This window comes from Malus sylvestris, chromosome 6 (assembly GCF_916048215.2).
Source record: "Malus sylvestris chromosome 6, drMalSylv7.2, whole genome shotgun sequence".
In the NCBI taxonomy this organism is placed as follows: Eukaryota; Viridiplantae; Streptophyta; class Magnoliopsida; order Rosales; family Rosaceae; genus Malus; species Malus sylvestris.
Window position 1 is genome coordinate 29,800,804 of NC_062265.1, and position 25,291 is coordinate 29,826,094.

Below are 25,291 nucleotides of genomic sequence, written 5' to 3' on the forward strand. Positions count from 1 at the left end.
TTCAACATCGTCCAACTTTCATAAATCAAGTACACTACACCGAAAACTAATTTGTCTAGAACAAAGAATTTCACATTAGAATATTCATAATTCACAACATGGGTTTTCCAGGGTTGGAATTGCAAATTATACAATCTGACATTGATAAACATCTACCGAATAGCAAGTTGACAACTTGAGCTACAAGTAAAATATGTGTTCAACAAATCTTTTATCAATGAGAATTCGAACTTGAGACATCTAGACCATTTGGTGCGTCGGATCATGTTAAACTTTACTTGTATTAAAAAGAGGATTGAGCTGTGATGATGATGGGCTTTCAGGGAGCAGAGGGATTGCTTGGCCTGCAACCAGTCTGCTCAAACCATAGAGAGACTGAATGCACCCTGCAGATCCAGAAAAAAAAAGGATGCGTGTACCTGACGGAGTTCAAATAGTTGTGTCTTCTTACTGACAGAAGCATTGGAAAGTGAAGGAACAAAAGTTTACAATTTTTCTTCTGTAATACGTTCTACTGAGTAGTCCGGAAAGTTAACAGTTAGATCTTGCATATAGGGATCTAATGTATCTTTTCAATGATTAGATCGTGTATAAAACTCGTACCAATGAGTGAGACGTAGCATTGTATCTACTGGCAGCTAGTGGTCAGAATTAGATTGGGGAAATTTTTTTTCAGATGACAGAAGGTATTGCTCAAGGAGTACTTTATGTCCACAAGTACTCTAGATTGAAAATCTGTCAACTATACATTTAACTGTTGAGACTTGAGAGACAAGCAATTGCAAAACAATTTGGAACATCTTTGGCTGTTGGGAAAACTTCTCTTTGTTCTTGTTTGGTAATCAGGGAAAACTTCCCTTTTGTCTCTTTCACTTAGATGCAAAAATGGCCTCTAAATCTTTGTACAGCCCTTTTGATTTCGATTTGTAATCAACAGAAGAATTTGGCGTTGAGGAGCTCCCGCTCCCTTTCGCACTCCAAAACCCGCTCCATCTGGTTCGAGTGTGACTACTCGAAGGATCATTCGTAACTCCACTTCCTTCTTTACTAAAGCTAGATTTTGCCATCTCCCTTAGTTGTTTTAGCCACGGTTTATCTGTTGCAGCTGAGCTCCGGTAACCTCCTGTAGATGAACTAGGATCCCTCGTTGCTCCCTCGGTCTGCTGACTCACTTGGAACTGGCTCTCCACTTGGAACTTGCTTTCCAAGGTATTGATCAATTTCCGCGGCATGAATAACAGGAGGCATCCAACTGAAGCTAATTTCAGACCCGTTAAGAAGTTCTCAGCAGGATCCAGCAGCAATGTTTGTTTGTACAATGCATACCATTCATTAATCATCTGTGCAATAAATCCGACTAGGAATAGAAATAGCATGAAAAGTCCAAGTTTAGTCTTGTCGCCGGCTGAAAAATCCTTCTCCAAGAGAAGCAAGCATGTTGCAAATAATCCGACTTCACTGGAAATCGAGATGATCTCCACCAGCTGAACCTTTTTCTTAATGAAAGGCTTCTTGAGAACAATGAAAAAGAGTTGGAAAGAGGTTATGCAAAGTAAGGTGATCGAAGGAGTTTTCGAGGACCATTTGTCCATGTAGACACCAGCCATGATCCCAACAGCAACCCTTTTCACGCATTCCAGCAGCGTGTAGTATATTCGCAGTATTCCAAACACCTTTTGGATAAAAGGTGCTTCTGCATCTTCTGTTTCATCATCGGAAGCTATGATGGAGTCCCCATGTTTGCCAGCATTGCCTTCAGAAATCTGAGAGAGCATGTACTTTGGGGGGCCTCTTAGATCTTCAAAGAGAGGGCCAAAGATGATTAGATAAACAGACTTCTGTTGACCTTTCCATGTCCACTGACCTCTTTTGCCCGGACCTAGGGTCACCCGGACTAGCTCTTGATACCAGTGAAACTTCAGGCCTTCGCGATGCACTTCCTTGTACTGAAGTAGCTTTCCGAATGTAATGCCAACTGAGAGGAACAAGAACAAGGCGAGCAGCAGAAAAGATATGACAACCAGCAACAGACTGCCAACTATAACCCCAGATGAAACTCCTCCTAAAACAGTCAAATTAAGATTTGTTTACTTTCCGAAAGTCTTGAATGAGAACAAAATAACAACAAAACTGAATGTTTATTGGGATTCTAGTTTGAGGAAATAAACGGTTTATGATTCAATGCTGATATCCAATTACTCGTCTGGTATATACTAAAACATGAATTCGAAAATCTAAGCAAATCTAAAGATGTTTTGATTCCTGCCAAAGAAAAAACTTAGAGAAATGAGAGGACGAAAGAAACAGTATCGAGTAAATTGTACCTCTAATTAGAGCAGCAGAGGCCTCACAAATACAAGGCAATGCAAGAATTACAAGAAATATCTCAAATCTGGGGAATGTGAGTGCTCCATAACATCCCCGTTTCTCAGAATTTTTCCTCAGTTTCAAGATAAAAAGAACCAAAAGACGTAACAGAATCAAACTGCCACAAATCACAGCTAACCAGAACATCGTTCTATCAAAATTCCTCCACCTACACAGGAGACAAAATCTTTAGAAAAGTAACTTGTCTCTTTATAATTCGCCTGAGATTTAACACAAGGTATTAATCAAAAGAAGAAACCGTAGCATTAGGAATACAAAATTTAGTAATGACGTTGTAAGGACCATGATTAGTATATTTTGCAAAGTTAGTCCACAAAATCTTCACAAATATGTAGAAATTTGGATTGCGTTTACTTCTTTGGCATGCCGCATGCCTATTGAATTTGTGTTTATTCCTCCCACTTCGAAGTATCTGCGTTAGAAACATATCTACAAAATAAATACCATTAACTTACCGGTTAGCGTTATAAGGATTGGAGAGATACTCAGCTTCAGGTGTAATGTTTTCACCGTCCAACTGCAGAATGCAATTATCATAATTATATCCACCGGACACTAATAGAAATCGCTAATTACAAGAAAGGCCAACGTTTATCACCTCAAAAAACATTCTGTATTCTGTTGGACTAAGTGGCAACCCGTATAGTGAAGTATCCTTCTTAAAACTCTCTTCTTCTAGTTGCACACCTTGCAAAATTTCGGAGCTATAATTCTCGATCATGTAGGAACTCGAGCTGGTGAAAGGACTAGAGACTGGGAAGCCATTCCCTGATTCCCATGGGAGACTATAGTAAGGAATGCTCCACTGTAAACCCCTTACTAGTTCATAATAATTAACGGGTAGTGTAACTGCCAACCATCTAGAGAGTGCAAAAACTTGAATATGGCAAGCAATTCTCTGGATAAGAGTAAAAAAGAGAAGTGCATAATTAGATTTACAATGATGGAAAAATGGTGAATCATACAAGTATCTGTTTATTAAGATGATGCATCAAAAGAAGTTGAGTGTCGTACAAAAAGATTTCTTGCTGGTTCAGATGCCAAAGAAGATGGTCTGCTAATTGACCAAAGAGATTGAAGGCTTGCAGTTGAAATCGAAAGCAGCCCTGCAGCTATGGACGTCACCACAAAAAGAGCAGTTGCAAATGCAGATATGACGGAAGATATCATAGGCACCGAATCTGCATATAATGTCCATAACATTCATCACTGATAACTACGAGAAAAAAGAGAAAAAGACGGTTGAATTGCTGATATCAATTAATTAACTAGCACAAAGTTTAACCCTTACAGTGTGTCACTCGTAGAACATTTGATGCAAGATTTTTATTTCCAGCAACATCTCCCGATGTGTTTTCAGGAACATTGACAGAAACAATGTCATCAACTCCTTGTATTTCGGCAATGTATGTGCTCTTACTTATTTCGCGAAAGCTGTAGATAGTAAAGATTCTCATACGGTGTACAAAAATAAATATGCAATAGACTTCACAGCAATACGCTATTGATTCATCGTGTCATAGTACTGTGCATCAAATGAAAAAAAATGTACGAATACTAAGGTTGGGAAAGATTTAGTACTTGCCTTTGTAAGCGCCCTCCTGACAGTGACAGAGAAGAAGAGTTGAAATGAAATACAGGCTTCATAAACTTTATAAATACGGGGATACTGTGTTCTCTTGTTCTCATACTTGAGGGTGTACTCAACTTCACAGCGGGTCTTTTTGAATCTAAGTTTTTGATATCCAGATTAACAAGTGAAGAAAAGAACCAAATGTCAGAACCCTTATGTAAAACTACTTTAATGCATACCGAAAAGATATGTTTGAAGTTCTTTTGTCAATATAAGGGCTCATCACTTCAAAGAGCAAAAATGTAAAGTTATACAAACATATATATCACAATTAATATCATGGAGAACATATGAATGGACTCCAGGAAAGCTCTACAAAACCAAAGCAGTTCGTACCAAAAAGGAAAGTTGTCGGTGAAATTGGAGAAACTGGAGTCCCTTGTCTGCTTATTATCAAGTTCGAATTGAGGCTTACTGTGACTATAGCGACGCTAGATATATCTGCAACCTGAAATGGAATCATGTGAGAAAATTCCAAGGATTAGGAGAGATACGCCTAACATCTACGACATTAAAATTCAAACTAAGGTACATCAATCTATAAACCAACTAACCATAAAGCCAAATCTGCGATTCCCGAGGTCCTTTCTGCTATCAGGGTGAAGTGATCCCTGACTTATGTTGAGGGAATTTAAAATTTCTGCAGATGAATTCAGAACTGGTTCTGAGAAGTACAAATAAATCTTTAGGTTATTGTAATTGTTAGTTGCCTGCACTGTTCTGGTTTCACCATTCAGCTGAAGTAGCCTTTCGGGAATATGAATCCTCAAGTTGACATACTCCTTTCTTCTATCTGCAGAAAAATCCATGAAAAGAATACATTCTGAGAACATTTACATCGAGTATATAATTTCGTATGTGACAAAATGGCTACAAATTGTTTTGTAGAAAGAAAACAAAAGTTAGATTTAAGTCCGAATTAGCATTCAGTGTAAGTTATAACATGCTGCATTCCAAAGGTAAACAATACTGCAAAAATCAACAATCCTTTCCATCGAAATTCAGAACCATATTCACGGAGATATGCATATCCTCTTCCAATGTACCCTCGAGAAGTAAAAACAACACTCACCAATGCGTACATAGAATCTTGAATTTTCTGTTCTTACAAAACCGTTTCCAGCATTATCGGTGCAGAAATTCTTGTCCATTACCAGGATAACTCGTCCGTATTGAACAGAAGGTGATAAACCCACAAGAAGAGAATATCCAAGGTTCGGCTGCAGAGTATTGAGTGAAGATGGTACAACTTGGCCAGCCCCATAGACTAGCAGCTGCAAAGAAAAAAGAGAAATCCATCAAATCTCCTTGTTTTCTTTACAACAAAAATCACCGGCCAGAGGAAAAGTAGCCCATTCACAAGAACAAAGTGCACATAGAGTACGTGTGCACCTATGTTAAATCTGTTAATTATACTAACTCAACTTCTTATTCATCGTTATAACTGATTAAGCTATGTTTAGGAATGGAAAATTGCCAAATGAATCTTCCTACTTTAAAAGCGTGACTAAAAATGATTGTAAATTCGTAATCACAGCGCGATATAGAAGAGTACATGCTAAAACATGAGCAGCATTATAATTTTGAGTTTGCACCTACTCACGTTGCAGGTGTTCGTAGACAAACATCCAAAACCTCCTCCACCAGTACAGGGCTCACTGAAAGAAATATTTACTGAAACATTCAAAGCGTTCGTAAAAGATCTAGAGGCAGTAACAGTTGCTGTTGGGTGTATTGTATCTGCAGAAATGCATATAACTTAATGTTAGAACAAAATTTAAACTTAAATTTCAAAGTACGCGATAGTTTTTCGAAAAATTTGACTCCATCAAACTTCTTTTATAGAAAGACACTTAACTTTTAAGCAAGGGAGGGATTACTTAGATTCGGAGAATAACGAAAAGAGTAATACTCAAAAAGGATAAGGGAAGGGTTCTAACCAACAGTCCAGTTATGCGAAGCACAAGCAACTCCTGGAGGCCCATTGGTGCAGACCTCAACTGTATGATTTCCATCCTGCAAGCCTGAGTACGAAACGTTTCGAGTTCCACAATAAGAACTCACCCCATCATCCAGCTGCATCATATTACATAACCAATGTCTTCACTTTCAGTATTCATATAAAATAAACAACAAAACTCCAACACAGAACATAAAAAAATTTGAGTGATGAGAGAGAGAGAGAGAGAGAGAAACAAACCTTGCAACTGAAGCTACAATTTGTGCAGGACTCTGCATTTCCTCCAACCAAAGCTTCAAAGGAAAATGTGGCTGAGTTGAGATGAGAGAATGCATGTGGAGCCTTCAAGAACTTAACAGAAACCTCTGAACCATCAGAGTTTGCTTTCAAACACAAAAATGGAACCACCCAAAGAATCAAAACTGCCCATGAAATTTGAAGAAACCCCATTTCTGATGAAGCCTCAAAGAACCAAAATTTACTGTAAAAAGTCTGAGTCTGACATATCTATCTAGAAGTGTTTTGAGCAATGAGAGAAGGACAGTGCATTATAAATTTTGTTTTGGGTTAGAGAGAGAGAGAGAGAGAGAGAGAGAGAGAGAGAGATTAGGGAAAATAATGGAAGTGAGAGGAGTTAGCAGGATGAGTTGGGGTGTTTAGTGGTTGACGAAGTTTCAGATAAAAAATTGGTGCCTCTAGAGAGAGTTGGCTGGCATAGCAAGAACAAGTGTTATCCTGGGTGGGTAGATAAGAGAGAGAGAGAGAGAGAGAGAGAGAGAGAGAGAGAGACTGGTAAGAAACACCACTGCTGCTATCAGCTATAAATGAACTGCAGGGCTCAATAGTCCAAATGTCAGCCATTGAGTCTTAAAGTGGGAGCTCCTAAACCAAGATTAGTAACATACTAGTGGGTTTGAACCAAAAAACAGTGAATTGAAGAAGACCCCATCTTCCAAGGCAATTCACCGCTTGCAGATTGTCGAAGCTTAAATTTTGATTAAATGATAAGCTGTGCATTAGGACCCTAATCACTGCTTGACAAGTTTTAATCGTTTAAAATTTTGGTGAAGAAAAACATTTCCACGTGCATGGATAGCTTCCAGGGACAAAAGACAGGCAGACCCATGTTTTCCTTCTCAGAACTTTATAATTTTAATGCTTCATATTTTATTTACTCTGCTACCAAAAAATATAGATACATGTGAGAGCAGATTTGCTCCAATAATCCCACTCGAGAGCAACTAATAAATTAATCAAATTCCGCATTTTGATTCCGAATACGGGTCAATAAAAATGTCATTACTCCAAACAACCTCATATACTTTATAAAGGAGACGAAAAAATGTTTGGGCATGTTACTTCTGCAGTAAATAGCAACGGCAGAGTCAAATTTATGATGTTCTCCACAAAAGACCAATCATTTGGTTGGTAAAAAAAGAAAAGTAACAAAAAAATGGTTACATCTAAATCATGATGTGATTCTCAAAGATGCAAACGTTCATTTGAATAAAGCCAAATTGTTGTGCGTCTTTCGTTCTTTGTTCAATTGCAGCCAGTGAAAGATTCAAATTGTGATAATTTGTAGACCATCCTTGTTTGACGCCACCTCTTTTCTTTAGCGGATACGGGTTAGTTCAGTTGGCCAGAGTAGTATGTTTGTCTTTTGCATGCGAAGTCAATCCTCTATCCGTAAATCAAGTAATTTAAGACTTGTTTGGAAGCACTTTTAAAATGATTAAAAGTGCTTTTGGAAGAAGCACCAGATATGTGCTTCTTGCAGGAAGCACTCAAGTGCTTTTCCAAAATAAACATGGAAATTTACTAAGGATTGGTTTGAAAAAAACATTTTCACCAAAATCGCTTTCAATCATTTTAAAAATACTTTCAAATGAGTTTTTAGTACTTAAACTAGTTGGTTAAAGTAGTGTGTTTGTTTCTTACGTCTGAATTCAATCCTCCACCCTTAAATAAAAGTAATTTAATATTTACACCAATTGATCAAAGCAATGTGTTTGTTTCTTGCATCCAAGTTCAATCCTTCACCCATAAATCAGATTAATTTAATATATCGCATTGATAGGGGCCAATTGTTTGCATGGGGACCATCGGTATTTTCAAGAGTAAATGTAAACCACGAAGGAATTTAATGAACGAAGAGGGGATGAAATTAAGTGACTTGCGTCTTGTTGGGGTCGTACTTTTTGTGCCACACATGCATTGAAACAATATAGCAAAGACAAAAATTGGGGAAGATTATTGTCAGATTGTGAACCCTGGTGTGACAATTACATTAATTCTTGCTATAGAAATATATATTTGAAAATTGTCATGGATGCTCCACCTCAAAAACATTATCTCTCTAATGCAGTACAGTGCTAGGAGGAAAGGAAACTGATGAAAATACTGGGTTTTTGGTCATTAGATTCTTGGTTATTGAAAACTGGAGGTTTTCTATTACGCTATGTGGTATTCTATATTTCAAGATTTTTTATCGTTAAATTTTTAATTATTGGAATAGGGGTTGTCTATTATGCTTCGAAGTATCTTATACTCTAAGGTTTTTGATCGTTAGATGGGCTATGGATTTGAAGTATGGTGTACCTCGATCCTTGCTACGTAATAGAACAACGTGACAAACAATAAAAGGAGACAAAACAAAAGAATATCGTCTTTTTTTTTGTACACAAACATGACCTTCACATGTACCTAAAATCTTTCCTTCACTTGGCTTGTTGTAGCTGTAGAGTTCCCTGGAAGATGGCCCAAACGTTCAACAACATTTTTCAGCAGGCATAGATTCTGTACAATCTTTGATCGTTAAGTATTGAATTGAGAAGTTTGGTTAGTACCAGGACAGGTGAATCCCCAGAGTTCGGTATGAAATCCAACTCGACAAAAGGAGAAAAACTTCACTGGAACTATTGAACTATGCCGCTATGCTACCAGCTAGTTCTTAATCTAGTGATACAATGCTACTTCTCCTTTCGAGATCCCAAATTCGAACCCCTCGCCCGTCATTAAAAAAGAGCTACGCATCACTCGAAGGAACACATTCATCTAAATTTATCATCGAAAAACTTGAACACCTTAGTTTATTGTTCCTTATTTTGTTTGTATTTCTCTCTATATTTGTTTAGTTCACAAGGCTCACAGTTAAAGTGGCTTTTCACTGGAAATAATCCCAGTAAAGCAGGACCCCCTGTTTCAAGGTTGCTGTCCAATCTTAGCAAATAGTGAAGTGTTAATTGTTTAATCATAAGATAACTAGAACTTGAAGCAATTAATACAAAAATAAAAAGATTAATGCAAACTCCACCGAAAACAATCGTAGAAGCAAAAGCAGACCATGTTTCATGGGTTCCTGTCTTAGCTTTAGATCATAAAGTAGTAATCATGTCCGTTGTTTAATCTTAACATAGCCAGAATTTGAAAGTCTCGTGTTAACTTAAACGAAAAAAGATAGGGTTCATGACTAATCAGTACCTAATAATGTGCGAATGCAGAAACCGTCAAATTGACGCCATTGGATCGTTCCCAGCTCAACTAAAATGATGTACTCAAAGCACAGAATCCTGCAAATCACTTTCCAGCATCCATAAACGAAGAAGACGGTCATAAAATGAGCAAGTAGCAACTAAAGTGCTATTCCTTTTGCCTTCATGGAACGATTTGTCTCTGTGCCAGTCAGCTCCATATGCAATTGACTCGTGCTTGCTGTACGTTTCAATCACTTCAGTTTTATCCTCATTAATCTTGACCATCGAAAATCCGTTGTGCATACAAGCTGTCAAGACGAGACCGGCCACAAAAGGATGGAACTTGATTCTCCACACTCCTCCCCCTAAGCAAACAGAGGTTTCATTAACTGGTGTTGATATTGATCTTACATCCCACAACCTCAGGTACTCATCATAGCTGCCAGTAACTACACTAATCGAATCGTAGGGATTTTTTCTTCAAGCGGCACATGATTAGTGTTGTATCGGGGCTCAATTAGTGTCTTGCCGATGTGAGCAATCGGTAGCCTCGAGTCGTTAGCCATCACCACTAAGCGGCCTCCTTTGTATGTAGTCAGACTTTGTAACTTTTTCTCATCACCTATCATATGGTTTGAGTAGCCTGAATCCATGATCCAATCATTTTGGTAGTCAATCAACTCCGGACTTGCTGCTGTGAGAGCTGACTCTTGCTTCTCCATAGCAACGGATGCTCCAGCGTCCCATTCTTCCTCCAAGGCTAGAGACGCAATGACATCCCAATCATCTTCATTTTTCTTCTCTGAGTTGGTGACGTTACTTTCTGCAGGCCTTTTGAACCAGCAATCCTTCGACATGTGGCCCTTCTTTCCACAATTGTAGCACTTGCCCTCAAACCTTTTATTATTATGGGACTGACCATGGTTGTCGTGATACTTCGGAGCTCCCCCTGGTCGAGAACTCCTTCCTCCTTGATGACCTTTTGCCTTGTCACCATTTCTTTTAGATCCACTACCAGCACGCCGCTTAAAGCTGCCTTTACTTTCGGTGTAGAGCGCTTCATCCTCACCTCTTGACGAGACTCCTCCCATTTGCTTTGCCAAAGCTAGATGAAACCCATATCATGCAAATGGGTGTGCAAGAAAAAGCTTCGTCGTCAACTCGGCATGGAGGAAAGAATGAGCTGGTGTTGAGGGGGAGTGTTGAAGATCAACACCAGCCCAATTGGTGTTTGGATTCTAGAAGATTCTAGCAAGTAATATTAAGGTGGCCGGTGCATGCTTGAACATGCCAGACAATTCTAGCAATCTTTGTCGGCAAAAGTAGCTGGAAAATTCCAGCAATCTAAGTCGGTTATCCACCTAAATATCTAAGCTAAAGAATATACTAGAAGGTAGTGTATGGATATTGCAAAGCCTATGTCGGTGGCATGCATAATAAGTACCTAGAATGATCTAGCAATGTCCAATGTCGGCAAACATGCCTATAAATAGGTGTGTGTGTGTGTGTATTGCTATGTAACCAACCAACAAGAAAATAGCCAAGTAGGCAACCAAGTGAGAGTGAGAACTAAGAGTAGTCTTGTGAGGAGTGTGAGTGGTCTAGAGTTTGTCTCTAGAAAGAGAGCGAGTGTCATTGCTTCTAAAGTGTTTTTGTATCCTTTTGAGTGTTGTAATATTTTGTGTGTGTAATACAAGTAATTTGTTTACTTGTGTTGTCTCTCCAACACTTGTGTTAGAGTTGTGTACTCTAAGTTTTCCTCAACATTTTTGGCCATGCAGCAAACTACAATTGCATGGCCCTTGGTGTTCTGAAACGCCAACTTCGAAGGACCGTCTCGCAAATCCCAGCATTTGAATTTGCAGTCATCTGAACCACTGTACACCAACTGGGGCTGGTGGATATCATAGGAAGCTGTCCAAACCTCAAAATCGTGCGCTTTCCATGTTTCTTGTGTCTCAAGTTGGGATTCCCCAATTGAAGCTATTGCGACAGAACCATTCGAAAGCCCCACGGAGAAAAGAAGGCTTACCAGAACTTGGTTGCATGCCAACTCAAAACGACTGTGAGTCTCAACTCAAACTATATTCAGCACCATGTCCAGAAGATGTAAAAATAGCATCACAAAATATAAACACCATTGAAAACAGACAGGTTGCTTAAGGCTTATAAACGAAATCTTTAATTTGTACAATATAGATAGAAAATGATACAGCTGGTTGTTTACATACACAAAAAAATATTTCAGGCATCTGTTGGATTTTAGCACCTGGAACTGCTTTTCAAGCACAACCAGCATTGGGATACAAAAAATTGGCAAATGCTGGTTAATGTACAGGCAAAAAATATTATAAAGTTCAGATCAGAAAGATATTTACAGGACAGGGAAATAACATAAATATTGTCTGATACAAGTTGACAAAAAACCATCAGGATTTTTTAGCAGTGGAGGTCAACTTCTGTTACTGCATTGTTCATTTTCAAGAAACCAACCTAGGGAAAGAAAAAAGAAATTAAGAGAGTTAGACGGCTGTTAAATCCGCGTCTAAATTTTCCTCTACTCCACTGTTTTAAATGAGCCATCAATGATAAACAGCATGACTACACACAAATTTGAAATTTATACTTGCAAAGGTAGTTATGGGACAAACCTTTGTTCACCGACGTTGAAAAGAGCTCTCCTGATTAATTCCCTCTTTCGTTTAAATGACTGCTCATTTGTTTCAGTCGTTAAAGTCAAAGATGAAACGGTGGTGGAAGACACTACGATTTCTCATTGATATACATTATATATATGTATATGGGTGCATGGGTGGCCGCGACTTGATCCACTGGTCCTGCAATCCTGTTCTTCAGCCTTTTTGGATTATATTGGGCTCCATCTCTCTGCTCACATGGTCGAGACTCAAAGTCTCAACTCTCAAGTCTAAGCTTAACAAATAAAAGGGCTTGTTTGAAAATCCGTAACCAGAATTGGAAGAATTAAATTGAGAGGGAATTGCTAAGTTTTGTTGCATTGTGGCTTTTGGTTATATTATTTATTCTTTCTCTACAATTAGAATGTAGAAATTAATTAATTATGTGATTACGTCTTACAATATGTTAGGGATGAAATTTTACAGCACTTGACTGTGGAGCCAATTGACACACCCCGTCCCGAAGGAGGGCATGCTGGCCGTCACGTGAGAGTGACGTGACCATTTGCACAGTATGGAAGCTTTAAGATACAATTTATAAGTTGATACACCCGAAGGTGAGTCCTAATTTTGTCCAATCTGTCAGAACACCGTCGAATTCCTCGTAGTCACCACACCTTTGTGATTCCTGAACCTGGAGGGGCGCAAAACCAAAATTGAGTGGGTCAGTAAAACAATTCTTTTCCAAATCCAAACATTTCTCAAAACGTTGTAACCCCTCTCCGTAAAACCTGTATACTTTCCCAGAAATGTAAAATATAAATATACATATATATTCTCAAACTTCATTTTTACTATCTCAACATTTTTCTTTATCAATCATGCCATGCCATGTCTAATTCAACAGTTAAGTATGGATGCATCAACAATAATCATATCAGGTGCAAGAAAGTAATCAACCGGAGGCCCTCTAATAGCCATGTACGGTTGAACCTAGAGCTCAAAATCTATCACTCTCACTCTGCCGGAGTCACCTCTGTGACCTGTCCGGCCTTCTGCACACAAGTTACGCTCTAGTGCTTTCTCATCAATCATCTGTGCACATAATCTAAGGTCACCCACCAGTCGAAATCTCACTAACACTCTTCGACTGGCCCGTCGCACCCACTCCGCGTGGACTGTGCGACCAGCATCTACTTGGATCCAAGGCGAGCGTGCGATGCGGTGAATACTATAAGCACTAAACCATGGTGCAGGATTTGAGCTCAATATACATTAACATCATCATATCAGTATTTAAATACTCACCTGATACTCACCTGTGCGTCCGCCGCACCATTCATTCATATGCATCATATCTCAATTTCATACTTTTCATATCATTTCATGCATGGCAATTCGATTCACATTTCTATATACTTTTCATATACTTTTATGCATGGCATCTCAATTCACATTTCAATATACTTTTCATATAATTTTATACATTGCATTTAAAGCATACTTTCATTCAATTTCAATTTCTGGGAAAACGTCAAGTATATATATATACGGAAAACAAAACTGCCCACTCACCTGGAGTTCGCCCTACAACTCCCTAGCACAATATGCCAAGGCGTCATGACGATCGGCGCCTAAAACAATAATCAATTCCAACCTCAGAATTCATATCGATAGAATATATAACTTATATAAAATACGTCACTACGTAGTTCAATCCGGAAGATCCACCACTCAGATTTTAAATCCATAACTTCCAGAGGTCCACAATATATCTCTAGGATAACATCCTAAAATTTTATTATCATCCAACGGTCGGATCTCCGTCAATTTCCAAAACTAAGTGACGGTTAACATTTTATTTTATGAACTTACAACTCCAATTCCGGAAGATCCGTAACTCGGATTCCCAATCCGTAAGTTCCAATAATCCTCAAACATTACGTATTGCAACGTATTAAAGTTTGGTAACGATCCAACGGTCGGATCATCAATTCACATTTTCACCTAATGCGAAAACTATAAAACGTTATTCGAACACCTAACCAACAATCCTTAATAACTTTCTCATACGGTGCTCAATTTGGGTATATGAATATACCACAGTGATCTACTCGACGTCACGGACGTCGACATATTTTTAAAATAATTTTTTACTGTAGCACGCGCCCCCACGCGCCAAGGAAGGCACGGGTCCACGCGCGCCCACGCGCACCTTCTTCCTCGCGGGTTCGCCGGACTGGTTTTTCCGGTGGCCGGAAAACTGGGGAATTTTCAAATGCTTCGTTCTCCTTCGTTTCTCAACCATTTTCTTCGTATAATATATCAATTTAAAGCCCTCAACATGTAGAATCACAATATACTACTTTTAAGCTTCAACAACAACTAAATCTCACCGGAAAAATCCAAGCAAAACCGGCCAAACTTAACCCTCGTGATCCCGACGTCCAAATCCTTCCAACGAAGCACTCCGAGCTTCCTTGGGACCTCACTAAGCTCACTATGAGCTTGGATTGTCCTAAAAATCAACCAATTCAAAGCTCATGAACAGTACACATTCACGGCAACTTTAGAAACTAGGGTTTTCGAAGTGAAACTTACCTTAAACTGGTACCTACGTGATCGTGGAGTCCTCAGGAGTGCAATGGTGGTTTTAAATCCGGCGTTGGTAATAGTTTTAGGTGGTTTTGATGGTTGCCCGTGTGTTCGAGAGGGTGAGAGAGAGAGAGTGAGGTCTGAGGAAGAGAAAGAGAGTATGAAGGACAGTATACGGGAAATGGGGAGGGAAATAAGGAATGGGGATCCCACGTGGTCCTTTTCCAATCCCCAACTCTAAACCACAAAATTTTAACCTAAAAATCTAAGTTCCATCCTTATTAAATTCCATTTTATTTTCAAAACTTAGGAACCTAGATAATTATCAACTTGAGCTTCACATACTTAGTATTTCTTAAGGGCAATTTCGTCCATTCACAGCCACGAATGTAATATTTTGGAACGGGCTGTGACACCAATTCCATTTCTTAAAGCAGTTTCAATTATATATTATGGGTTGAATTTTTTTCCTTCTTTTGTGACCGTTATTTGTGGTGAAGGTGGTTAATTTGTGAGCACATTGGACAAGTTATTTAAAATTTGGCATGATAGATTTCCGTTCAATTATATGAGTCAGGATTCTTTAATTGCAGACGATGCTGCTGGTTCAACGGACGAAGGAGACTGGAGTGGAGGAGAGATAGAGGGACAAGACTCTCCGCGGACAAAGGAAGATCAAGAGCTCAAGGATAAACTGTTGCGTAAATACCGTGGCTATATAAGCACTCGTAAACATGAGTTTTCCAAAAGTCCAAGACGAAGAAGAAAGGAAACCTCCAAAAGAAGCAAGGCAAATTCTCTTTGATTGGTGGAACCTTCATTATAAATGGCCTTACCCAACGGTAACTATAAATTATAAAAGCTTAATTCTATAGGTTTCACTCATACCCGTTTTTTCTTTGTGCACAACTCTGTTTACCATTGTCCATTGATCCCTTTGAGCGTGTTCAATCTAAAAGGCAAAAATAAACAAAGTATGCAGAAGGAGAAAATGGAGTGTGGAAATTAATCACTCTAATTATATAATTTTGACGCTATACTCTAGATATTTTTTTTTTCTTTCAAATTTCTTGTTTCTGGGATGGTGCAGGAAGCCGATAAAATTAGTCTTGCCCAAGAGACTGGACTGGATAGAAACAAATAAATAACTGGTTTATAAATCAAAGGAAGCGCCATTGGAAGCCATCAGAGAACATGCAGAAGCGCCATTTGGCAATTTACCGCCCTATTTTTACTCTTTGTATATGATTAACAATTAACTTGATCGATCTTATGCCATTGCCGGAAAAAAATATGCTTATTTCGCTTTGGTTACGTCCTTCGTTTACTAATGTTCGTTTTGTTATTAGTATGTGTAAGGACAAAATATTGAGACTCACATTCATTCATTGTGCCTACGAGACGACTTCATCAACTACTTTCATAGTTGCCTGAAGATCTATTGCATCTACTGCAGTATTTACACACTTAAGAAAGTGTTGTAATTAATATTTCACATAGTGTTATTGTGTAAATCATAAGTACAGATAAGTTAGGAATCTTTCAGGATTTAGAAGATCTTTTTTATTTGACTTTGTATTACTTGGAGAACACAAAATTTTCTCCTTCTTAGACCATCTCCAACATTTGGGTTAAAACCTAAAATTTTTTACCAAGAAAATTTAAGTTTTAACCCGCAAATAGTTTTTTTTTGTTCCAACCTTTTTGGGTTAAATTTTTAGCTTGAGATTACTAAAGAATGAATTTAGGATAATTTTTTTTCTCTTAAAGTAACTTTTTTTAAAAAATAAAAAAATTATGTAAACTACTCTAATTTAATTTTATGAATATTTTAACCTAAAAATATTTAGATTTCATCAAATATGAAAAAATTACTAAACCGACACCATGAAACTTGGAGAACACTATAAATAAAGGCATTGGAATATACAGAATTTCTTAAGCTTTAAAGCAACTCCACCCTACCAAGTTGCCCAAGCAATCTGAATCTTCACACCGAAATTGAACTGCTAGGGTATTGGTATTAAAATGTTATTATTTTTTTATAATATAATAAAAAATAATTTTAAATTTAAATTTGGATCGGATTTTTAACAAATTTCATCACGCCACATGTCAACATCCCAAAGTACAAATTTTGTGGATAGATTTTTAACCAATTTCATAACGCCACATGTCATGATTCTGTAAGAATTTTGTGGATAAATTTCCAATAAGATTTTTAACCATTTTCATCGTACCACGTGCACTATCTGTTTAGAATCCTTGTGGATAGATTTCGATAAGATTTTTAACCAATCACAGGGTGCCACGTGTCAATATCTACAACCTCATCCCTTTTTTTTTCTCTATATAAACTCTACATCTATCCTAAAAGTCACACACCAAAATCAAAATCTTTTAGAATCCTTCTTCATAGTTTATAAATCTTGAGTTCTTAATGGGAGAGTAAGAGCATAAAAAATGTAGAATGAGAGATGATGAAACAAGAAGCGAGATAGCCTCACAAAGTCGTCGTGTCATGCCAGTTGTAGAGGTAATCTCCAAACCCAGGTGTTCCGCAAACCTCAATTGGAGGGAACAACGAGGTAAGAATCTCTTGGACAATTATTTAATTCCAAACACAAAGTTCACATGAATCTATTCATAATCTGCCCTCTTTTGCGTTATTTTCTTTTTTCCAGTTGTATTTTCAATTGTTAATTAGCTTTATCAGAGGCACAATTGCTCTAGTACCATGTAAAGAATAAAATAATTGTGAACAAATTCATTGATTTCGTATGGATATATTACATAGGTGTTTATGTTCTGCATATAAATTGTGCGAAGCTACCATTTCAATGTAGAGGTTTTTGGGTTTGCCTTGGCTGGTTGAGCAGATTGGTGCAGGACATGAGGCATCCTTATTTTAACTAAAATTTTAAACAGTATGTAACAGATGTGTCCCAGTTATATAATCATGATTGACATTAGCAGTAATGAATAGAACAAACAATCAGTTGAACTACAAAGTCTCTATTGTGGCATTAGCAGTAAAGAAGGTCCCAAGTGTATACAAATTAGTAGTGGAAGTTTTTTCTATTAGAAACAATAGTGCTTTAAGTGAAAACTAAATAAAATAGAGCAAACAATCAGTAGAACTACAAAGTCTCTACTACACTACAGTAGGAATACATAATTACTTCTATTGGTTGTCCTACATATTCAAACTATTTTTGGCATCAATCAGTGCTCAAATGTTTACACGAGGAACACAACAGCACAGGTTAAGGTAAATAATTGTACATGCGATTACACGTCTTTCAATAAACATACACATAATAACAATCTGCCATCACAACTAATGAGGTGAACACATAGGGAGAGGGAGAACGTGTTTGCTTACTTGATAAAAGGTGGGCACATTCTTGGACATTTGAGATGTTTGAACTCATATGTTTCCACTGTCTCGACAGTAACGGAGAAGACAAGATTCTCTGAGATGGACAGTCAAAATAACACTACACGTGCAGACAATACAAGGCCAACAGACTTTTGGAGGCCCAAAGCACCATCCTCGCCAACAGTGTCCAAAACATCATCCTCTCCATAAGTGTCCAAAGCACCATCCTTGCCATCAATGTCTTCATCTTGTGATACATACTTGGGACCCAATCCATGGTATACCAGGCACATAAGCCCATCGCTTAAATGAGTGACGAGGGAGTGTCATACAACCTCGAAACGAGGATAAAATATGCCTTGGAGCTCGTCTAACACCCGAATTTCCATCGGGATACCATTGGAGTTCAACTCATATATAACAACCTTTGACTTCAATCTACACATTTTGTCTCTTTGAATGTTTACCCATCCATTAAATTGAAGAGTTCCTTCGTCAATCTATTGCAAATATGACTTACAAGTGTTAACTCAAGGTATTTTTCCGATCCCTAGAACAATGTAGGCCTAAGAGAAGGCCGACTAAGACCCAAAAAAAGAAGAAAAGACCAATGCCCAAAGGGGCAAGCGTTCATTGAAGTAAGAGGTTGTTGCATATGAGTTGAACTCCAATGGTATCCCGATCGAAGTTCGAGTGTTAGACGAGCTCCAAGGCATATTCTATCCTTGTTTCGAGGTTGTATGACACTTCCTCGTCACTCATTTGGGCGATGGGCTTATGTGCCTGGTATACCATGGATTGGGTCCCAAGTATGTATCACAAGACGACGACATTGATGGCAAGGATGGTGCTTTGGACACTTATGGAGAGGATGATGTTTTGGACACTGTTGGCGAGGATGATGCTTTAGGTCGCCAAAAGTCTGTTGGCCTTGTATTGTCTGTATGTGTAGTGTTATTTTGACTGTCCATCTCTGAAAATCTTTTCGTCTCCGTTACTGTCAAGACGGTGGAAACATATGAGTTCAAACATCTCAAATGTCCAAGAATGTGCCCACCTTTTATCAAGTAAGCAAATGCATTCTCCCGCTCCTTATGTGTTCACCTCATTAGATGTGATGACAGACTGTTAATGTGTGCATATTTATTGAAATACATGTAATCACCTGTACAATTATTTGCCTTAACCTGTGTTGTTGTGTTCCTTGGGTAAACATTTGAGCACTGATTGATGCCAAAAATAGTTTTGACTAGAAATTGAGCCCGCGCGATGCCGCGGGTTTTAAAACTGTGTTAAACATGTGAAATATATTAAATTTATTCTCATCTATATTAAAATTTATTTACATTCTATGATTCTCATGTTCAATAAAGAACCAAAACAGTCTACAAAACCACACGTAATAGTCTTAGTCGATCCGTCTTCCCAACATATCAACAACCAATTACTAAATAAAGCACATATCTCGTTATTGAAACAAAACTAATTTATTGAACTTACCCTCTCAGCTAGAACCCTAATCTCATAAGCATGACATATAATGCTGGCAAAGCCCATGTCATGTCCCAGTTCTGATACTCCTGAATAAAAGCACTGCATATCCACCATCACATATTAGTTAAGAATCAAGGTTAAATCTAGTGCAACAGCAAAGAAATACAGTAAAGGATCATGCAAAAGAAAGTTATATAGTTTGATACTATATAGATACATAAGGGACCAAATCAGAATACTCTTGAAGGCGTTCATTAACCAATATAATTTGCAGTCACAAAAACTTTAACCAATTCATTCAACTGGAAATGGAGAAGGCAAATAGAGCATAAAAATTAACTGGGTTAGCCACTAAGCCAAAGCATGTTTGCTGAGGTTGATGCAATGAGAGTTCTCCTCATACATCAGCATTAAGCAAAATTAAATGGGCCGTGTAAAGATGAGAATCCGTGCTTCAGGAAATCCCACAAAATTCTCAGCAACAAAATTTTCAATAATATTGCTCTAATTCAATGAACTCTCAAAAGATGAGAGTAAAATTGTATTCAATAAAATGTATTAAATTGATATCAGATGATGCAACACACATATCCATTGCAATCCATAGTTGGCAACACAAATATATTCTCATCTTACTTGAGCAACACAAACCACCAGCTCATTAACTCAAAACAATCTGAAACATGCATATAAAACATGCACATTTACCACCTTTTCCAAGTATTAGAAATTTTGAAGGAAACCCCAAAATAAGAGCAAAACAAAATACATAGCTAATTTCAAATATTTATTGGGAGCAAGCATTGTTCAACTTTAATTGCAAATGGTAAATAAAATAGCTATCTATTTTCAGTGATAAAGAGCTAAACAGATATTGAAGTTTTTATAAATAAGTTGTGTATTTGCTTATGCTACCAACACCTATATTTCTGTGTGAACTATGTAAATAAATTTTGATATGAACTATGTATATATAATTGTCCAACAGTTTTTTCTTGTACATATACATAGATATGGTTATCTTAGGTTGGGTCAACTTCATCAGTATGTTGCTTAAAAGCAAGGATTTTTGTTGGTTTTTTCAATTTATTAATGATGGAATTCCAATGCTTTAGCCAAGTGTATCAAAATTATGTGTTTCATTTGATCACCCATTTAGTGGGAAAAAGCTTTGTTGTTGTTGTTGTTGTTGTTGTTGTATTTGATCACCCATTTGCAATTTTGCATAGTGACGGAATTTCAAAATCAATTCCAGTTCGTCATTGCTTAAACAAATTAGAATTTTAGAACCAATCCCAATGAACAATAAGCAGCAAACATAAATAGTAATGAGCGGATAAATGTAGAGGCGCAATTGTGATTTGCTTAAAGGTGACCGAGTAAAGAGATAAATTGGAAAATTAACAAAAATAAGGTTGTACCAGGATGAAAATGTTACCAGATTGCTCAGCTACTGTATTAAATATGAGAAATAGAGTTAAAGAGCAGCCAATAGTGGTCGAGTTCTCTCCAAGTATTTGCCCTGAGTCTTCAATATGAGAAATCAAGTTAAAGAAAAAAATTGTAATTTCTCAGTATACGCATTATCAAATTAAAAGATAATGTGAAATATAGAGCATATCCAAAACCAAATGTAAAGAACCAAAACTAAATGTAAATTGTAGTTTCTTATAGAGCATATCCAAAAGTAAATCCTATCTCTCTGAGCATCCAAACAGAGCATACCCAAACAACAACAACAACCCAAACAGAGGATACCCAAAATACCAAAAAAAAGATTAAAATTTGGTTTAGCACTTATTGAAAGTTTAAAAAAAAATAAATAAATAAACAAATAAACAAATAACAATACGGAAAGAACAACAAAATACAACCACGAACAACACATGATGGGTAAGTCTTTCTCCGTTGGAGACATTACTCTAAAATACAAAAACCCAAAACAATCCCATTACCAAAAAACACAAAAACCCATCAAAAAACAACTCAAGGTGGATTCAAACTCATCAAAGATTACATTTTTAAACCAAAAATCCAGCACTTAAACAACCATAAACACGATTAAACAAAGATAAGCAAAGAGAGTGTAAAAATAGAACAAAAGCAGTCATACCAGTTCATTGCCCAACTCCAGAGCAGCGTCACGGAACACTTTCCTGAGGCCAGAGTTGCTTCCACAGAACACACAAATCCTCCTGAACTTGCTACGTTTGCTCTCTTCCATTCACAAAGTCTGCAACTTTTTTATACTTTTTGTGGTCAATTCAGCATCACTTGTGAAAAAAAGAACTGAACCCAAAATAATCTTATTACAAAAATTAAAATAAATAACACCCTAGAACAATGAAATGTATCTCACTCTCTAGAAGTCACGCCGGAAAATGCTAGCCTCTTCCCTCCGACGTCATTTTCGGCTGTAATCAACCACCAATCGTGCAGGCATACCTTGAGAAAATCAAAAGTGTCAAGTGGTCCAACTTCTTCAAAATTTCCAATCCCAAAATCAGAAAATCAATATATTAACATTGTACCTTAACAAACCCCCAAATTTCGAGTCAAAGAAAATTAATACAATATCTCTAAAAAATAATCAAAAGACAGAAAAATCTGAAAAAAATTACTGACAATAAAAATGCAAAAAAAAAAAAAAATTTATATAAGAATTTCTAAAATCATAAAGACATCTGAGATGGAAGGAATTAAATGAATAACTGAAATCACATAAAAAGTTCAATGAAGAATTTTTCCAAAACCCAGAAATTTAAACGAAATTTTTTACAAAAGCATGAAAAATTACTAAAAACCTAGAAATTTGAAGCAGACGTTTACCTGCAATAGGTCTAGAAGCTACCTGATGTGAAGAGCAACCGTTTGAGACCAACCTCGAGGCCGGCCGTTGCCGAAATCGCCGCCGAAAGACACTTTCTATTAAGTGAGTCACGGAGATAAAAGTGAGAGGAAAGAGAGAACGGAGAAAGAAGAGTTGATGAGGGTTTGGTTATGGTTGGCTTGCGGTTTGAGAGTTTTAAGGTTGCAGAGAGAAAGTGAAGAGCGAGAGTGGAGAGGGGGAAGAAGAACGTAACGGAAGCAAATGGAACGTACGGGAAGCAAAGTGAAAGACCCGGCTTTTTCAGTCACCTTCCTAAAAGCGATAACGACACGTGTAAATCAGGCAGAAATGAAATAAAAGAACCAAGCAAGGGCAAAAAAGGAAGAACACTGTTAATGAACAGTGTTTTTCGTGTTGGGTTTTAGTATATGTATAATATGTAGGATAACCAATATAAGTAATTATGTGTTCCTACTGCAGTGCAATAGAGACTTTGTAGTTTTACTGATTGTTTGCTCCATTTTATTTAGTTTTCACTTAAAGGACTATTGTTTCTAATAGAAAAAACTTCCACTACTAACTTGTATACACTTGGGACCTTCATTACTGCTAATGCCACAATAGAGCCTTTGTAGTTTTATTGATTGTTTGCTCTATTCATTACTGCTAATGTCAATCATGGTCATATGATTATATAGCTAGGACACATCAGTTACATTTTTTTTTTAATTTTAGTTAAAATGAAGATGCCTCATGTCTTGCACCAATCTGCTCAACCAGCCAAGGCAAACCCAAAAACCTTTATATTGAAATGGTAGCTGATAAGTGAATTTTATATTATATATGTAACCCTATTCTTAGTATATTTTGATTCATATTTTGGAAGAATTTTGATATTTTGAATTGTATTTTCAATATAGGACTTTCTACTTCCTCTGGAGCAAAACGTGGTCAAATGGATGAATTTTGGAGTAATTCTAGTTGGGAAGACGTTTGTGAGTTACTTAGCTTGATCGTATCAAAATTTGAGATTTTTCCACCAAGCGGTTATTTTCTGGCGATAAAATAAATGAGCGATATGCAGTGTTGGAAAATGACGTTTCTGGGCTTAAATTGCGTTTTTGGAGCCTAAGATGACCTCGGATGGGTTCTTGGCCTTCTAGAGATGTGTTCAGAACGTCTTGATCTTCAAAACAAGCTATCATGGGCCGGATTTGGAGGATATCTGAGACTAAAACGTGGCTGTACAGTTACCTGGCAGATTCTCCTAGTTTAATTAGGACTTTATTTTCTAAGATATTTTATTATTATTTAGTTTCCTAGTTGGAATAAGAGACTTATGTTTTAGGGTTAGTGTGATGGCTTAGCAAATATATTGCTTGGCCGTCTACAGTTTTTCTCTACGCTTATTATTATTCAACTTCAGAGATAAAGAACTTTGCTAGGGTTCTTGGAGATTTTCTACTTTAAGGTGTTTTCATTCGTTTTCTTCTTAATAATATTTTCTATGATTTCAATTATGAATATGCGTAACTAATTCCTCTTGCTAGGGCGAAACCTTGAGTCTTAGCATGAATATGTAATTTTTATTTAATTGCTTATGATTGATTGCATGCACACTTTGAATTATTGATCACTGTTTTAAACTATCTAATTGTCTTGATGACTGGCCACCATTAGGATGTTTAGACAAGTGATTGGATGCAATTCGGTCGGAATATCACCGGAGGATTGAGTATTGCTTCTTGTGATTGATAATTGTAATTTCATCTAAGGCGAATATTACGCTCTTAGGGGTTGCATGGTTCTTCAAAAGGTTTTCATAAAACTTAATGAGTTTTGCATGTTCATATTTGATCTGAATATTACAGACGGATTGCATGTTAGATATACGTTCTTGCTTGAATATCACGAGAATAATATATATTAGGAAAACCTAACTTTCAAAGTGGCATGTGTAAATCATGAGAAATTCGTAGGATTGCTAGGTGATGGTGGAACCCTAGTGCTATTATAAATTGGTATTTAAAACTCTTTTCTTTTGTCATATTAGTTTTAAATTAAAATTCGTTTTTAACATTGCCCACTTTCATAATCTCTTTTCTCAAGTCATTAATTCTAAGTAGTTGATTATGAATTGTTTTTACATAAATTATCAAAATAGTCCTTGAGGAGATCAACCTTGCATGAGCATCTATACTACAACATCCTTATATTCTTGGAAGTATTTCATGTGATTTTGACCTTATTTCCATAGACGTTAAAAATCCTATCAATAGCTTTGCACAATTTATATACAGAACATAAACACCTATGTACTGTATCCATACCAAATCAATGAATTTGTTCACAATTATTTTATTCTTTACATAGTACTAGAGAAAATGTGCCTCTGATAAAGCTAATTAACAATTGAAAATACAACTGGAAAAAAGAAAACAACGCAAAAATGGGTAGATTATGAATAGATTCAGGTGAACTTTGTGTTTGGGATTAAATAATTGTCAAATAGATTCTTACCTCGTTGTTCCCTCCAATTGAGGTTTGCGGAATGCCTGGGTCTAGAGATTACCTTTACAGTTGGCATGACGCGACGGCTTTGTGAGGCTATCTCGCTTCTTGTTTTATCATCTCTCATTCTACGTTCTTCATGCTCTTACTCTCCCATTAAGAACTCAAGATTTATAAACTATGAAGAAGGATTCTAAAAGATTTTGATTTTGGTGTGTGATTCTTAGGATGGATGTAGGGTATATATGGAGAAAAAAGAAAGGATGCGGTTGTAGATATTGGCACATGTCATCCCGTGATTGGTTAAAAATCTCCACAAGTATTCTAAACAAATAGTGACACGTGGTACGATGAAATTGGTTAAAAATCTTATTGGAAATTTATCC

The 25,291-nt window shown here is 37.0% G+C and overlaps 1 protein-coding gene, 3 long non-coding RNA genes and 1 pseudogene across 14 annotated transcripts; 2 read left to right on the top strand and 3 right to left on the bottom strand.

Annotated features, from left to right (window-relative positions):
* Positions 1 to 651: 651 nt before the first annotated feature.
* On the bottom strand, positions 652 to 6,800 carry LOC126626155 (uncharacterized). 3 transcript variants are annotated; one of them, XM_050295381.1, is made up of 13 exons: positions 6,222 to 6,800; positions 5,962 to 6,097; positions 5,625 to 5,761; positions 5,094 to 5,295; positions 4,576 to 4,814; positions 4,358 to 4,469; positions 3,974 to 4,118; positions 3,680 to 3,822; positions 3,403 to 3,569; positions 2,987 to 3,286; positions 2,844 to 2,905; positions 2,325 to 2,536; positions 652 to 2,062 (listed from the first exon to the last, which is right to left on the bottom strand). In XM_050295381.1, exons 1-13 carry the CDS (start codon positions 6,429 to 6,431, stop codon positions 870 to 872), a joined length of 3,258 nt encoding a protein of 1,085 aa, XP_050151338.1. In that variant the 5' UTR covers positions 6,432 to 6,800; the 3' UTR covers positions 652 to 869. The 3 variants fall into 3 exon arrangements, with proteins under 3 accessions (XP_050151338.1, XP_050151339.1, XP_050151340.1); XM_050295382.1 differs by lacking the exons at positions 5,962 to 6,097; positions 6,222 to 6,800 and having other exon boundaries at positions 5,621 to 5,761; XM_050295383.1 differs by lacking the exons at positions 5,962 to 6,097; positions 6,222 to 6,800 and having other exon boundaries at positions 5,617 to 5,756.
* Positions 6,801 to 11,009: 4,209 nt separating this feature from the next.
* LOC126625603 (homeobox protein knotted-1-like 3) lies at positions 11,010 to 15,936 on the top strand (annotated as a pseudogene).
* Positions 12,594 to 15,102, bottom strand: LOC126626167 (uncharacterized). Of its 3 annotated transcripts, XR_007624627.1 has the most exons (4): positions 14,695 to 15,102; positions 14,490 to 14,611; positions 13,669 to 14,404; positions 12,594 to 12,787 (listed from the first exon to the last, which is right to left on the bottom strand). It is a non-coding gene; the product is annotated as an uncharacterized LOC126626167 (long non-coding RNA). The 3 variants fall into 3 exon arrangements; XR_007624628.1 differs by having other exon boundaries at positions 12,594 to 13,727; XR_007624626.1 differs by having other exon boundaries at positions 12,594 to 14,404.
* Positions 15,937 to 16,949: 1,013 nt separating the features above from the next.
* Positions 16,950 to 23,914, top strand: LOC126626166 (uncharacterized). The gene is made up of 2 exons (XR_007624625.1): positions 16,950 to 17,276; positions 23,315 to 23,914. It is a non-coding gene; the product is annotated as an uncharacterized LOC126626166 (long non-coding RNA).
* LOC126626164 (uncharacterized) lies at positions 19,363 to 24,981 on the bottom strand. Of its 7 annotated transcripts, none has more exons than XR_007624618.1 (6): positions 24,967 to 24,981; positions 22,394 to 22,706; positions 21,924 to 22,009; positions 21,678 to 21,797; positions 21,003 to 21,092; positions 19,363 to 19,663 (listed from the first exon to the last, which is right to left on the bottom strand). It is a non-coding gene; the product is annotated as an uncharacterized LOC126626164 (long non-coding RNA). The 7 variants fall into 7 exon arrangements; XR_007624619.1 differs by lacking the exon at positions 24,967 to 24,981 and adding an exon at positions 24,915 to 24,929; XR_007624621.1 differs by lacking the exon at positions 24,967 to 24,981 and having other exon boundaries at positions 21,678 to 21,803; positions 22,394 to 22,734.
* Between the last annotated feature and the right edge of the window lie 310 nt (positions 24,982 to 25,291).